Consider the following 12,340-nt stretch of genomic DNA (forward strand, 5'->3'; position numbering starts at 1 on the left):
AAGTCAATAAAATTTGTAGAAAAAATTTTTTCCCTTTCTTCCTCCTTGAAAATGTTTTTTCCTCAATCTCTCAAACTCTAACTTTTTTTTCCTCTGGCAGAGTAAATAAAGTGCTCTGAGGGATAAACTAATTCGTACTAACATGTGAAGGGCTCAAGGTTTACTCCTCCTAGGGGCACCTGCATTTGTACATGTAACAAGCAACGCCTGAGCTGACTGTGGGTATCAGGTTTCAGTTACAGGCAGTGGCATTGTCAGCAAGCCTGGGTTTGTCCTGGGGCTGCCGTTCACCAGCTGTGTCCGTGAGTAAGTCCCCCTCACCCTCCTGAGGCTCGGTTTGCTATCTGTAAGTGGAGTCTTATGACATCTCTCTAGTCACCCTCTAGGGTTATGATGGAGATAAAATTAATCCATGCACACAAAAAGCATTGTGAGCTGTGAGTTCCTGGCTAAGAAAAGGGAGTGATATTGCCATGGCTTTGGGCCAGGGTAGGGCCTCCCCACGCCCTCAAAATCATACCTGGGCAGATGACGGCCGTGCATGGAAGCCACCTCCTTTTTGATCTTATAGCTACCAAGCAGAGAAGAAAACCCTGGCACCTCTCTCATCTTTATCCCCACCGCCAGGGGAAGGTAAGAGGGAGGCCAGGAGAGACTTCAGGCCCAACCCGGCTCTCCCACGCACCCTCAGACGCCTCCCACCCACCCTGGGCATCAGCAGTTAGGACCCCAGGGCTGGAGCGCTAGTCTCCTGACTCCTGTCTGCCTGCGTTCCTGCTCACAGACCTCGCCCAACTCAACCCTCCCCTCCATCCCTCGAGTCTGCTTCACAGAGACACATTCTAAATCTCCCAGACTCACCAGCCTTGTCAGTCTCTCCATCCTAAATTCTCCATTTGTGTGAAGATAGGGACCCTAAGGCCCAGAAAGGTTGCGTGATATTCCCAGTACCACACAGCATAGTTAAATGTGAGCCCCCAAGTTCCTAGTTTTCCAGATTGTCCCAGCTCTCCCTGCCTTATCTCCCCAAACTCCCCACGCCTTCCCTCTCACTTCCAAGCACAGACAACCCCTCTGAGACCCCCAAGCCTCAGAAGTTCTGGAGTGGGGTTCCCTTCCCCTCTTTCTGCTCCTTCTCCCTGCAGTGGCCTTAGAAGCCCCTTTCCCAGGTGGTCTGCCCTCTGGGATGAGGGCCGGCAGTATGATGCCTGAAACACTGCATATTCGCACAAGCCTTCCGTGATGCCTCTGCCTCACCTGTGAAACCGGGACCTGACTGAAACCATCTCTGCTACAGGACACTCCCCCTGCTTGCCTCTTGCCTGGCGGGTGTTCTTGCCTTTTGCTTGTCCTGTGATTGGAGAATCCTCTCCAAAGGTCCCCATCAGAGTAGAGCTCTCACTCCCTGGGCCTCCCCCACCCCCAGCTCTGCTGCAGCGGTTCTCTCTTCCTGCCTCTGTGTGTGTGTGTGTGTGTGTATGCGTGTCCCCACACTAGGCCGTGGGCTCCCTATGGATATGGACCCTATCTTGCTTTCCTTTTTGTCTCCAGTGCCTGGCACAGAGTAGGTGTTCAAAACTGCTCTTCTGAAATTTCACTGAACCCAAGGCTCAGGGAAACTGGGGGCCACCCACCTGGACTCCAGGCTGCCTGACTGTGATAGGAGCTCCAAGACCAGCGAACGAAGAGGAAGGAACAGGAGCCCCGCTCAGCCCCTTCTTTCTCAGCATGCGTGCTGCCGTTTTCCAGGTCTCTCCATCCCTGGCCTGGCCTGGCCTGGCCCTGCCTGGCTGAGAAGATGAGGAGGGGACCAGACTGAGATACACGACAGGTCTGTGCTGGTGACCTGTCTCTTGCATGAGTTTTTTTAAGGCCCAGTTTTGTGGGAAGTCCTCTCCTCCTCACCTCCATCTCAACTCTGAGTGCTAGGTCTGGGCTGGGCTCAACTTGAAAAAGAACAAAGGGACCCAAGAAAGCAGCACCAAGAGAATTCAGCCTTCCTTAGGAGCCCAGAGATCAGAGTGCCCAAGCCAGCCGGAGAGCTAGATCTTTCTAAAGCCTTTACTCTAGTCTTACCAGCAGTACATTGAAATTGCTCTAAGAACAAGGCAATCAAAGAACTTTCTAGCTGGGAAGCTGGTGGGCTGCAAGGCAGCTCCCAGTTCCTTTGGGAAGTCGGGTCCAACGCTTCTGCCTGAGGGCCCCCTGCTGCCCCTTCTCAAGCCCTGCCCAGGCCTGTTCCGGAGCAGGTCAGAGCCTTCCTTGGGGACCCCGGGTGGCCTGCTGCCCCAGGGAGACACCCAGAGCTTGTGGAATCTCCTGTGGAAGCAGAGCCAATCAGTGGGTGGCTCCCCAGAGGCAGGGTCATGGCCAGGGTGGCCCGTCCAGCACCCCTGGGCCCAGGACAGTTAGCCTTGGGGGGTGGGGCCCCAGGGATGGGCTGCGGAGGGTGCACGCCTCGGGGAGGACCCACGTTGGGAAGCAGAGCTGGCGTCCCCAGCCTGGACCGTCCTTGCAGCCGGCTGGATGACTCAGGTCCTGCCGGCAGGTCTGGATGTGCTGAGGCAAATCCAGCTCCCCCGCTCCCCTCTCCTGTCTCAGCACTCCAGGTAGAGGCCGGGCCTCCTCCTTCCCGCTCCGCTGGGAGGGTGGCTGCAGTGCGTCAGCCTGAAGGCCGCCGCCGGCCACCCCCTCAAGCCCTGCCCCGGAGCAGGTCAGAGCCCTCCTCCGTGGGGGACCCCAGATGGCCCAGCAGCACCCCGACAGGCGTCTGCCTCAGGGAGAGATTGGGAACCTGGAGGGCGGGCACCCACATTTCACATCTTCTCTGAGCCTCACAAGCACCCTGCCCCTTGGCCAGCCCCGGTGTCCTTATTTCAGATGAGAGGACAGAAGCCCGCGACCTCATAGCTAGTGCTGAGTGGCTGAGTGTCCACTTAAACCTGGGCCTCCAGATGCGGATTCTCAAGTGCACGCCAGGGCCCACGGTCTGGGGGAGGCAGGGCCCCCCACACTCAGAGGACCTGGGCCAGGCAGACCTCACCTAGTCCTGTCTCAGGCTGGGGCCTGATTCCTCGGGACTGGATTTGTCTGTAGGTCTTAGGGTAAAGGTGTCTGGAATAAGCAGGTTCTCAGCTACCAGGGAAGGGGAGCTGTGAGCTCCCCAACTGGGCCTTCAGGAGTTGAAGGCCACGACCTCCTCAGTCACCCTTGGCCTCGCTTGTATCTGTGGGGTCTGCTGTAGACGTCTCTTGAGCAGTTCTGCACTTGAATATCCCTTGACTTCAAGAAGGAGGAGGAATCATAACTGCCTCGGGTTAGTCCTTGACCATGTTCTAGGCACCAGACTAAGGTTTTGACACACAGAATGTCTTCTCCCCTGCACCCCAAACCTGCAAGCCAGGTATCGTTTGTGTTCCTATGGGCAGAGGAGGAGGCTAACGGAGACACTGGGGACCTGGTCTAACCCGAGCGGTGGTGCTGGATTCGAGCCCAGGTCTGCAGGCGCCAAAGCCCAGGGTCTTACACGGGAAAGCTGACCCCACAAGTGGGGTTGGATCCAGCGGGCGCCCTGGCTAAAGCTCCCCTCCTCCCCCACCCCGGGGCTCCAGGTCTCTTCTCCCCGCCCTGGAATCACCCTTGAGTAACCGTGCGTGGGGAGGGTTAGGTGGCACCCTCTGCCTCCTACCGTTCAAGGCCTTTGGTCTTGGCCCAGGCTGCACCTGCTGCAGCTCCACGGTCTGCACGCGGCTGGCACAGCAAACAGGCCGGCCCCAGGCCGGCCAGCTGCCCGCCAAGTGCTGCTGGAGCCCCGGCCCCAGGCAGTTCTGCCCCCGCCCTGGGTGGCTGAAGCCGCGGGAATGTGCCAGCCAGGCCGAGCCCTCCGAACCCCAGTGTGGGGCTTGGGGCTGAGAGGACACGCGACCTGGGACAAAGGCTGCCTGCTGTTCTGCAGTCCAGAGGACAGCGGGCCCTGATTCAGCGTCTCACCCTGTGAGCCCTGGCGGGTGAGGCAGGTGGGTTCAGACAAGAGCAACTCGTTCACTGTTTACAGAGCGCAGAGAGGCTCAGACATAAACACAGAAGGGCAGTGACTGTCAGAAGAAGGAAACTCAACTCCTGGTCAGCCTAGGCTTTGCGCGAAGGCCTTTGTCACAAAGAGGCCAACATAAGGCCCGCCAGTTCCTCTTTTTTGCAGAAGATGGCTCTGTAGGCGGGTGCCCCCCCTCCTCAGGCTATTAGCTGTGTGGCCTCAGGATCTGCTGAGAATGTCCCCCCCTCCCCCCTCCCGCTCAGTGTGGACTGAGGCTGGCAGTGACATTGAAGAACCAGTGCAGAGAAGGCGCCTGACCTTGGGGAGGAATGTGTGAAATGTTGGCAGCCACCCCCCACCTGGGGCCCAGGAATGCGGGTTCCTGGCCCAGCAGCCCGTGGCCCCCAAGGGAGGTGCATGTGTGGCCGGAAGAGAAGGTGGGTGCGGGGCCCAGGAATGGCATTGTTGGAAGGCCCTGAAAGGTCACGGGGTGAGACTCCAGCCTGGTTATAGAAGGTGAAGCTGAGCCGTCTGGTTGCCCTCCTGGAGGTGCCAGCCCAGCACGCACTCTGATCCAATTAAGGGCACAGTCCCTCACCCCTAAAGGCCTCTGAAGCCCACGGCCATGGGTACAGCTGTGACCTGACTTCTCAGACCTTCAGAACCACAGATGTCAGAGCCCTTCATCCACCCATGTTACAGATGCGGAAACTGAGGCCCAGAGAGACAGGAACTGGCCACAGGAGCACTGACTATGAGCCAGGTCTCAGGGCGGGGGTGCTTTTGCTACACCCCTCCCACTTGCATGAAGCCGGGGGCGTCTCCTGCTCACAACAAGGGGGTTCAGGTGGGCCCACCAAGCTCCCACAGGTTTCCAGCTGGGAATCCAGAGCTGTCAGGGCAGACTCTGAGGGCTTGGCTTCTATGCTCCAGCTCCTGGTGAGCAGGGGAACCTCAGCTCTGGCTACACAGCATTAACAAGGCCAAGCCAACTCCAGCTGATGCTCCTCTCTGCGACTGAAACCCAAGGAAGTGCGGAGTAAGGACACCGCTGCCCTCTTGTGGCCATGCCTGGGCATGACTGCTGCCCTCCGGGCCTCCAGAGGCTTCTCTCTGATTCCCCTCCTCCTAGAAAGCAGTGGGGGCCAGACAGGGTGGGCACCATCTCTCCCGCCTATCACCAAGGCCAGTGCTTCAGCTGCAGAAAGCAAATGGGAAGGCTGGATCTGTCCGACGTCAGGTCCGAGAGGAAGGAAGAAGGTCTTGGGCCCACAGGTGAGGCCTAGTCTGTGTTACCCAGAATGCTTGAGTGTTGGGAGCAACTCGGTGGTTTCCACGGAAACAGCCTAATCGACCAACACTAGACAGGGTGGTTTGAAAATCTGGAGGATTTATTTCTCGGGAAGGTCCACAGCAACTGGCAGGCACTCCCCTCCCCTGTTTCCAGGAGGTTCTCTCTCCTTTGGTGAGAGATCCCCTCTCTTCTCGGAAGTGCCCCTGGGGAGACTGGGATGTGGAGAGAAACCACACACAACACTCCAGAGCCTTAAAAAATACAGCCACAACGACCTCCCCCACGCAAGGACACACATAGAAAATAAACACGTATAAAAGAGGCCAGCCCCACCCCAGCCGGGACCACCCAGAGCTAAACTGACGGAAGTGCCGATGGCCAAGACGTGGCCCTGGCTTCAGAGAGGGCACCCGGGAGGCGGGCAGGGGACCTCTCCCTGGAGCTCAGGACAAGGTACCAAGGAACAAATAAATAAATAAATAAAGCCCTAAGAGTGTGGGCTGAGGCTTGGGGCCCCCGGGGGCGCCTTCCCTGAAGAGCAGATCCAGTGACCAGCAGAGAGAGAGGAAGAGGGAAAACACAATCACAAAGCCGCACCTGCCCGGCCTACAGAGCCGGCATCCTCAGATCCCAGAAAGGCCCCACCCAGGACCCAGCTCTGGAGGAGGGAGGGGTGAGCTGGGGAGCCTCCTGGGCCAGGGAGGCCACCCGTACTCCTGCCTTCATCCCGACCATCTCCACGAGCCGGGGCTAGAGCTGTCTCCAGCGTGGGCTCCCCCCCAGGAAAGCTCTCTTCGGCCTTCCTGACCCCAGGAGTCTGCTGGGATAAGTTCTGCTGTGACTGTAAACAGTCCATCCGGGTCCTTAGCTCCGCGTGGCCACAGGCATCTCCCCAACCTCCTGCGGGGGCTACACTCAACGCTCCCTTCAGCCCAACAAGGAAAAGGCATCAGACAGAAGAAGCACACACAGAGAAGGGGGCAGAAGTCGCCAGGACAGACAGTTTGGGCAGGAGGTCAAACTGGACACGTGAAGACGCCCCACAGACCCAGGAGCCCCAGGGTCCCCCCTGGAGCAGCAGGGGCCAGCGGGGAGCTGGGGGGAGCACGGGGCCCTCAGCTGGGCAGCAGCACGTGCTCTAGGAGGTAGGTGAGGGAGTCCCAGTGCTTCCAGAGCAGGAGGAGGACGAGGGCCAGGAGGGCGGTACTGGAGACGCGCAGGCGGGTCTTCATGAGCGGTGTGATGAAGCTGGCGACGGTGGACACGAACACCAGCAGCACGGCCATGAGCGCCAGGATCACGTTGATGAACTTGCCCAGCAGGGCCCGCGCATTGGCGTTCTCCACGCCCTCCAGCTGCACCACCTGCTGCTGCTGCTGCTGGAGCTCCAGCTTGGTGACCCGGGTCAGGCAGGACTCCACGGCCTCCTGCAGGGGCACAGGGGCGGGTGAGCTTAGGATGGGGAGACCTCCGGTCCGAACCCCACCTGCCCCTCGGGAGGTGACAATGTCCAGGGCACACCCCTCTGGAGGGTGGTCAGCTGCAGCTAGGGGCCCCGGTCCTTTAATGCTGACTATTTGGAGAGGCTGAGGGGAAGTGGAAGTCTTGATTAAGGGGAAGGGGCGGAAGCAGCCCACTCCCAGCTTCCTCTCGGGGCCGTAGTACCTGGATGTCCCGGGCCCTCTCGTAGGACTGGTAGGCCACCTTCTCCTCCATGCTGGCCAGCTCCTGCTTCAGGTTGGTCATCTCATTCTGGTGAAGTTCGGTCAGGTCATTGAGCTGTTCCTCCAGCCGTTCGTACCTGCAGGAGGAAAAACACATGACACCAGCCCTGGCCCCCCAAGTCTCCCAGCTCCTCCCCCAGGGTCAATGTCACTCATTCTCAACAATGACTCAATCCACCCCATGTGTCCAGCCCTGTCCAATTTTAACAGCAACAAGAAAGCTACTATGTACACAGCGGGCTTCCCAGGTGGTGCTAGTGGTAAAGAACCCGCCTGCCAGTGCAGGAGACATAAGAGACGTGGGTTCAATCCCTGGGTCAGGAAGATCCCCTGGAGAAGGAAATGGCAACCTACTCCTGTACTCTTGCCTGGAGAATCCCATGGACAGAGGAGCCTGGTACCCCGTAAGGTCGCAGAGTTGGGCACAACTGAAGTGACCTAGCACACACATGTATACACACAGCCCTTCTTAGAGGTGGGCTCTGTGGTAGGCACTTTATCCACATTGCCTCCTGGGGTCCTCCTCACAAATCTTTGGATAAGGACTGGCGCCATCTGCATGTTACAGATGAGAAGACTGAGGCCCAGAGGCGCTGGGGACCACCTGAGAGCACGGAGGTCATGGAAGGGGGGTCGGGGCCTGACTGCCCACAGCCTGGGCCCTGGGCCTGGGCTAAGGTGCTCCCCTGGGGACAGGGACACAGAGGCACAGTCCCTGTCCCAAAGGCACAGATATCAGAGGACGACTGTTACGTGGGGGCACTGAGTTTTCAGGCAGGTTTCTCCCCCCATTTTCCAAACCTTCTTCAAATATGTCAAGGAGGGAAAGTGCTATCTAAAGCACAACTCTCTAAGGATCCCAAGGAACAAAACCAGAGCCAGCAGAGGCAGGGGGTGGGGCTCCAGCTGATCCCAGGCTGGCTCGCGAGCTCTGGCCTGACGTTCACACGGACCGCACCGGGTACCTGCACAGGGCGCCGTCCTCACAAACCCTGTGAGCTGGGATTCACGTTATTCCCGCTTCACAGATGAGACCCCAGGTGCAGACAGCAAGTACTTTGTCCAAGGTAAAGAGTGGGAAGAGTAGAGCTGGGATCCAAACCCAGGGAACCTGGCTCTGGGGTCAGTGCTCTTAGCCAGAGTCTCTCCAGATAAGCTGGCCCCTGCCTCGGTTTCCCCTTTTGTACAACCACCATGTAATCAAGTACGGATGCCACAACGCTTCTTCCAGAGGCCCCGTCATCCTATCTTCCAATCGCCCTGGAAGTGGGTGGAAGGCTCCTCGGGGGCCTCCTCCTGGCCCCTTCCAGCGGCGCTGGGAGATGCTGCGTCTGCTTCCACCACCGAACCTGAAATCCGGCCCCTCTCGCAGGTGGGGCGGGGCGGGGCGGCGCACGCACCTGTAGCGCTCCTCCTGCAGGCACTGGGTCATGTAGGTGTAGTCCCTCTGCAGCTGCGCCTTCAGGTCCTCCATTGAGTCCTCTAGGTGTGACTGGCCCTCCTTGATCTCCCGCAGCTCTTCCAGCACAGCGTCCACGTTGCCAGGGGCCCCGTACAGCTGGCCGGATTTGGGGCTCCCCGGCGCGGCGGCAGCGGGCCCAGCCCCAGAGTTGCTGCCCGCACCCGCCGAGCTGGCGCTGGCGCTGGAGCACTCGTCGTCGCTGGCGTACTTGGGGCTGGACACGAGCGTGGCGCTGCCGCTCAGCGCCCGGGCCGCCTCCTCGGGAGGCCCGTCGTCCAGGGGGTCCTTCAGGTGCGCGATGTTATCGGCGCTGCCAAACTTGTTCCGGATGAGGCTGGCGAACTCCCGGGGCTTGGATACCACAGCGGAGTGCGTGGCCTGCGAGAGGCCCGAGAGGCTGCCCTTGACGCCCTCCACCACGCCGCCCCCGAAGCCGCTGATGCCCGCGCGCACGTTGGCGCCCACGTCCTTGAGGCCCTGCTGCATGTCCCGCAGCACGTCCTTGGGCTGCCGCGACGGCCCGTTCTGCTCGATCTCCCTCAGGCGCCGGCGGTAGTGCTCCAGCTTCTTGTGCAGCTGGGCGATGGTCTGCGCCGACTTCTGGTTCTTCTTCTCGAACACCTGCTTGATGCGGGATGCCTGCTGCTTGTCGGCGTTGTTGGCCAGCTTCAGGTACTCCGCCACGTTGTCGTCCCGCGCCTCTTGCTCGATCTTGATCTGCTCCGTGATCTTCAGGATCTTCTGGTGCAGGTGCTCGATGGCCGCCTTGGTCCGCTGGGGGTCCGGGGCCCCGTCCGGCACGTCCAAGCTGATGGGGCCATCGGCGTCACCATGGCCGGGGCCGCCAGCAAGGTTCAGGGCCAGGAAGTCCCCCTTGTCGACCTGGGGAGGAAGGCAAAGGAAGCTGCAGTCCATCAGGAAACCGAGGGAAGGGGGCCCCATAGGAGGCTCTCCTGGGTCCCCGGAGCCTCTGGACTTGGTTTCGCTCTCTGGAAAATGGACGCAGGAGGAATAGGAAGTTTTTAAGGAAGGAGTCCAAAAGAGTCCCAGCAGTGACAACAGAATCCCCTCCCGCCGGCATTTATAAAGGGCATGCACACCTGCCCCCTGCCTGATCCCTACAATGTCCCTGCCGTGCAGTTAGGCAGACCTGCGCCTCCTTTGGCACAGACAGTTCAAGCAAGTTGGTTGGGGATAAACAGCTACAGGAAGACAGAACCGGCAGCCCAGGATTCTTGCTGCCCCATCACATGGACCAAGCAGGCCTGAGGCTTCACCGTTATTCCAGGTTATTTCTCAGGCTGCAGACACACCGTTCCTCTGGACTCAAGCGTCCATAAGGCTCCTGCCTGGAGCAGGCCTCCCTCTCAGGCTGACCGGAGCCTCACTCGGGCCCCACGCAGGCCTCTCTCTCAGGGCTGACCAGAGCCTCACTTGGGAAGCAACCACTTTCCCACATGGGCTTCCCCAGTGTGACTCAGCAGGCCGCCCAGCTCTGCCGACACCTCTCCCAGTCCTGCCCTTACCTTGCTGCTCCCTGGAGTCGTCAGCAGCCTCTTGCGCTTCATGGTGGCGGGGGCGCCTGGGCCCGCCCTGTCCTGCAGGAGCAGGCAAGGAGCACACCCCCCTGCCTGCCAATGGGGTCTCAGGGGGCTGGGGTCCCAGAAGGCACCCACAGGGTGAGGGACGCGGGGCCCAGGCGAGGGGCCTGGGGATACCTGCCGCCCAGCGTGGAAGGAGCTGATTGGGCGGCAGGGAGCGGACAGCGCCTTTTCCTCTCCGGCAGGCGGGCTCCCCGGGTGCATCAGGGCAGCACAAAGAGAGGAGCCCAGAGACGGAGACAAGATGGGGAGGTGGAGCAAGGGGCAGGAAGGGGCACAGAGGATGGGCGAGGGGGAGACAGGCTGGATGGAAACAGGCAGGCCTAGAGCCCCACTCTCCAGGGCCGGACCCCCCTCGGTCTGCTGCAGGACCTCGGTCCACAGCCGAGTCCCCAAGTGTCTTATCACCATGCAGCAACGGAAGCAGCAGGAAATGGCTCAACCCCATGTATTTTTACACACAGCACACCCCAGGACGGCGGCCGGGTCAGGTCGTTCACTCTCTATGCGTATGTTGTGGTGGGGGCAGGATGAGGTATACGTGGGGGAAGGGGTTAAACACAAACAAAGCGGCCCCTTCAGCTCATGCAACGGAAGCAGCCCGTGCCAATTACAGGCAGAAGTCACTGGGCTCCATTTCTCGCAAGGTACAAAGTTATTGGAAAACACCATGCAAAACAACAGCCCTGCCAAAGTCAGGAGCCAGGGGAGGGTGGCTCCCCTGTGGGCTTCCTCTCCAGCCTTTCCAGGTCATGGTACCACTGGGGATCCTGGGAACAATACCATCCCTTCCCATCCCTCCTAAGGTTGGGACTTTCCTCATGTCCCCATGCCCTCTGCCAGGTGCTGGTATCTTCATGACTTTGTACACCAGAGGAGCCCACACCGATCCCAAGGACCACTCACTGCATCACACGGACTTCAGACGGCATCCTGCAGTTAAAGCCCTCCCACCTGTGCTGGTCCCTACAGTGATGGCAAACACCCAGCCTCTGGGCTTTCCTGAGCCTCGGTCTTCCCCTCTGTAAAATGGGGACACTCGCATCTCTTCTCAGGCCTCTGGTGAGGGGCATCCCACATGATGTCCAAGGGCACTTGGCACAGTGTGGGCACACAGAGGTACTCATCTGTGCTGGCTGGGTCTGGCAGCACAACTTTGTGTGGTGGAGGAAATGAAGTTAAATTATTTAAAAGATGATACCAAAAAATTCACTCATCATTGAAACTACGAGACAAAATTAAATTCTACATGCAACACAGCTTTTCATACTAACTCGTTATTGATTGGGGGATTTTTGCAGAAACTAATGCCTGTGGCTGGCAATTTGCTGCACAGTGATATTGAAACCTCTCTGGTCAATAACGTTCAGGTAAAAAAGATGTTGAAAGTGTTAGTCACGCAGTTGTGTCCAACTCTTTGCAACCCCACGGACTGTAGCCTGCCAGGCTCCTCTGTCCATGGAATTCTTCAGGCAAGAATACTGGAGAGGGTAGCGATTCCCTTCTCCAGGGGATCTTCCTGACCTAGGGATCAAACCCGGGTCTCCTGTATTGCAGCCAGATTCTTTACCATCTGAGCCACCAGGGAAGACAGCATAGGCAAAGCTGTGGTTTTTCCAGTGGTCATGTATTGATGTGAGAGTTGGACCATAAAGAAGGCTGAGCGCCAAAGAATTGATGCTTTTGAACTGTGGCGTTGGAGAAGACTCTTGAGAGTCCCTTGGACTGCAAGAAGATCCAACCCGTTAATCCTAAAGGAAATCAGTTCTGAATATTCATTGGAAGGACTGATGCTGAAGCTGAAACTCCACTACTTTGGCCACCTGACATGAAGAGCCGACTCATTAGAGAAGACCCTGATGAAAAAAAAAAAAAAAAAAAAGACCCTGATGCTGGGAAAGATTCAGGCCAGGAGGAGAAGGGGACGACAGAGGATGAGATGGTTGGATGGCATCACTGTCTCAATGGACATGAGTTTGAGAAAATTTCTGGGAGACAGTGAAGGAGAGGGAAGCCTGGTGTGCTGCAGTCCATGGGACCGCAAAGAGTTGGACACGATGTAGCGACTGAACAAGAGCCAAAGATGTATTCATACGTCTCTGGTCAATAATGTGTTAAAGAACCTGACCCCTTTATAAGGTCACTTTCCACAGGTGCTTTCCAAAAAGACTCAACACTTTTCCTCTCTTCCGCTCTCTTCACAGGAGAAAGAACAGCCAGAAACGA

General features: G+C 58.5%; 1 protein-coding gene across 4 annotated transcripts in view; it reads right to left on the reverse strand.

Moving 5' to 3' along the window:
* Nucleotides 1-5,403: 5,403 nt before the first annotated feature.
* The window catches only part of TMCC2 (transmembrane and coiled-coil domain family 2), a 38,033-nt gene continuing 31,096 nt past the window's right edge, over nucleotides 5,404-12,340 (reverse strand). For all 4 annotated transcript variants that reach the window (XM_044943280.1, XM_006062265.3, XM_044943278.1 and 1 more), the window contains 3 exons: nucleotides 8,452-9,395; nucleotides 6,993-7,128; nucleotides 5,404-6,754 (listed from right to left, as the gene is read on the reverse strand). In XM_044943280.1, coding sequence (XP_044799215.1) covers nucleotides 6,443-6,754; nucleotides 6,993-7,128; nucleotides 8,452-9,395 — 1,392 coding nt within the window. In that variant the 3' untranslated portion in view covers nucleotides 5,404-6,442. The remainder of the gene's footprint in view (nucleotides 6,755-6,992; nucleotides 7,129-8,451; nucleotides 9,396-12,340) is intronic.

This window comes from Bubalus bubalis, chromosome 5, assembly GCF_019923935.1.
Source record: "Bubalus bubalis isolate 160015118507 breed Murrah chromosome 5, NDDB_SH_1, whole genome shotgun sequence".
Taxonomy (NCBI): Eukaryota; Metazoa; Chordata; class Mammalia; order Artiodactyla; family Bovidae; genus Bubalus; species Bubalus bubalis.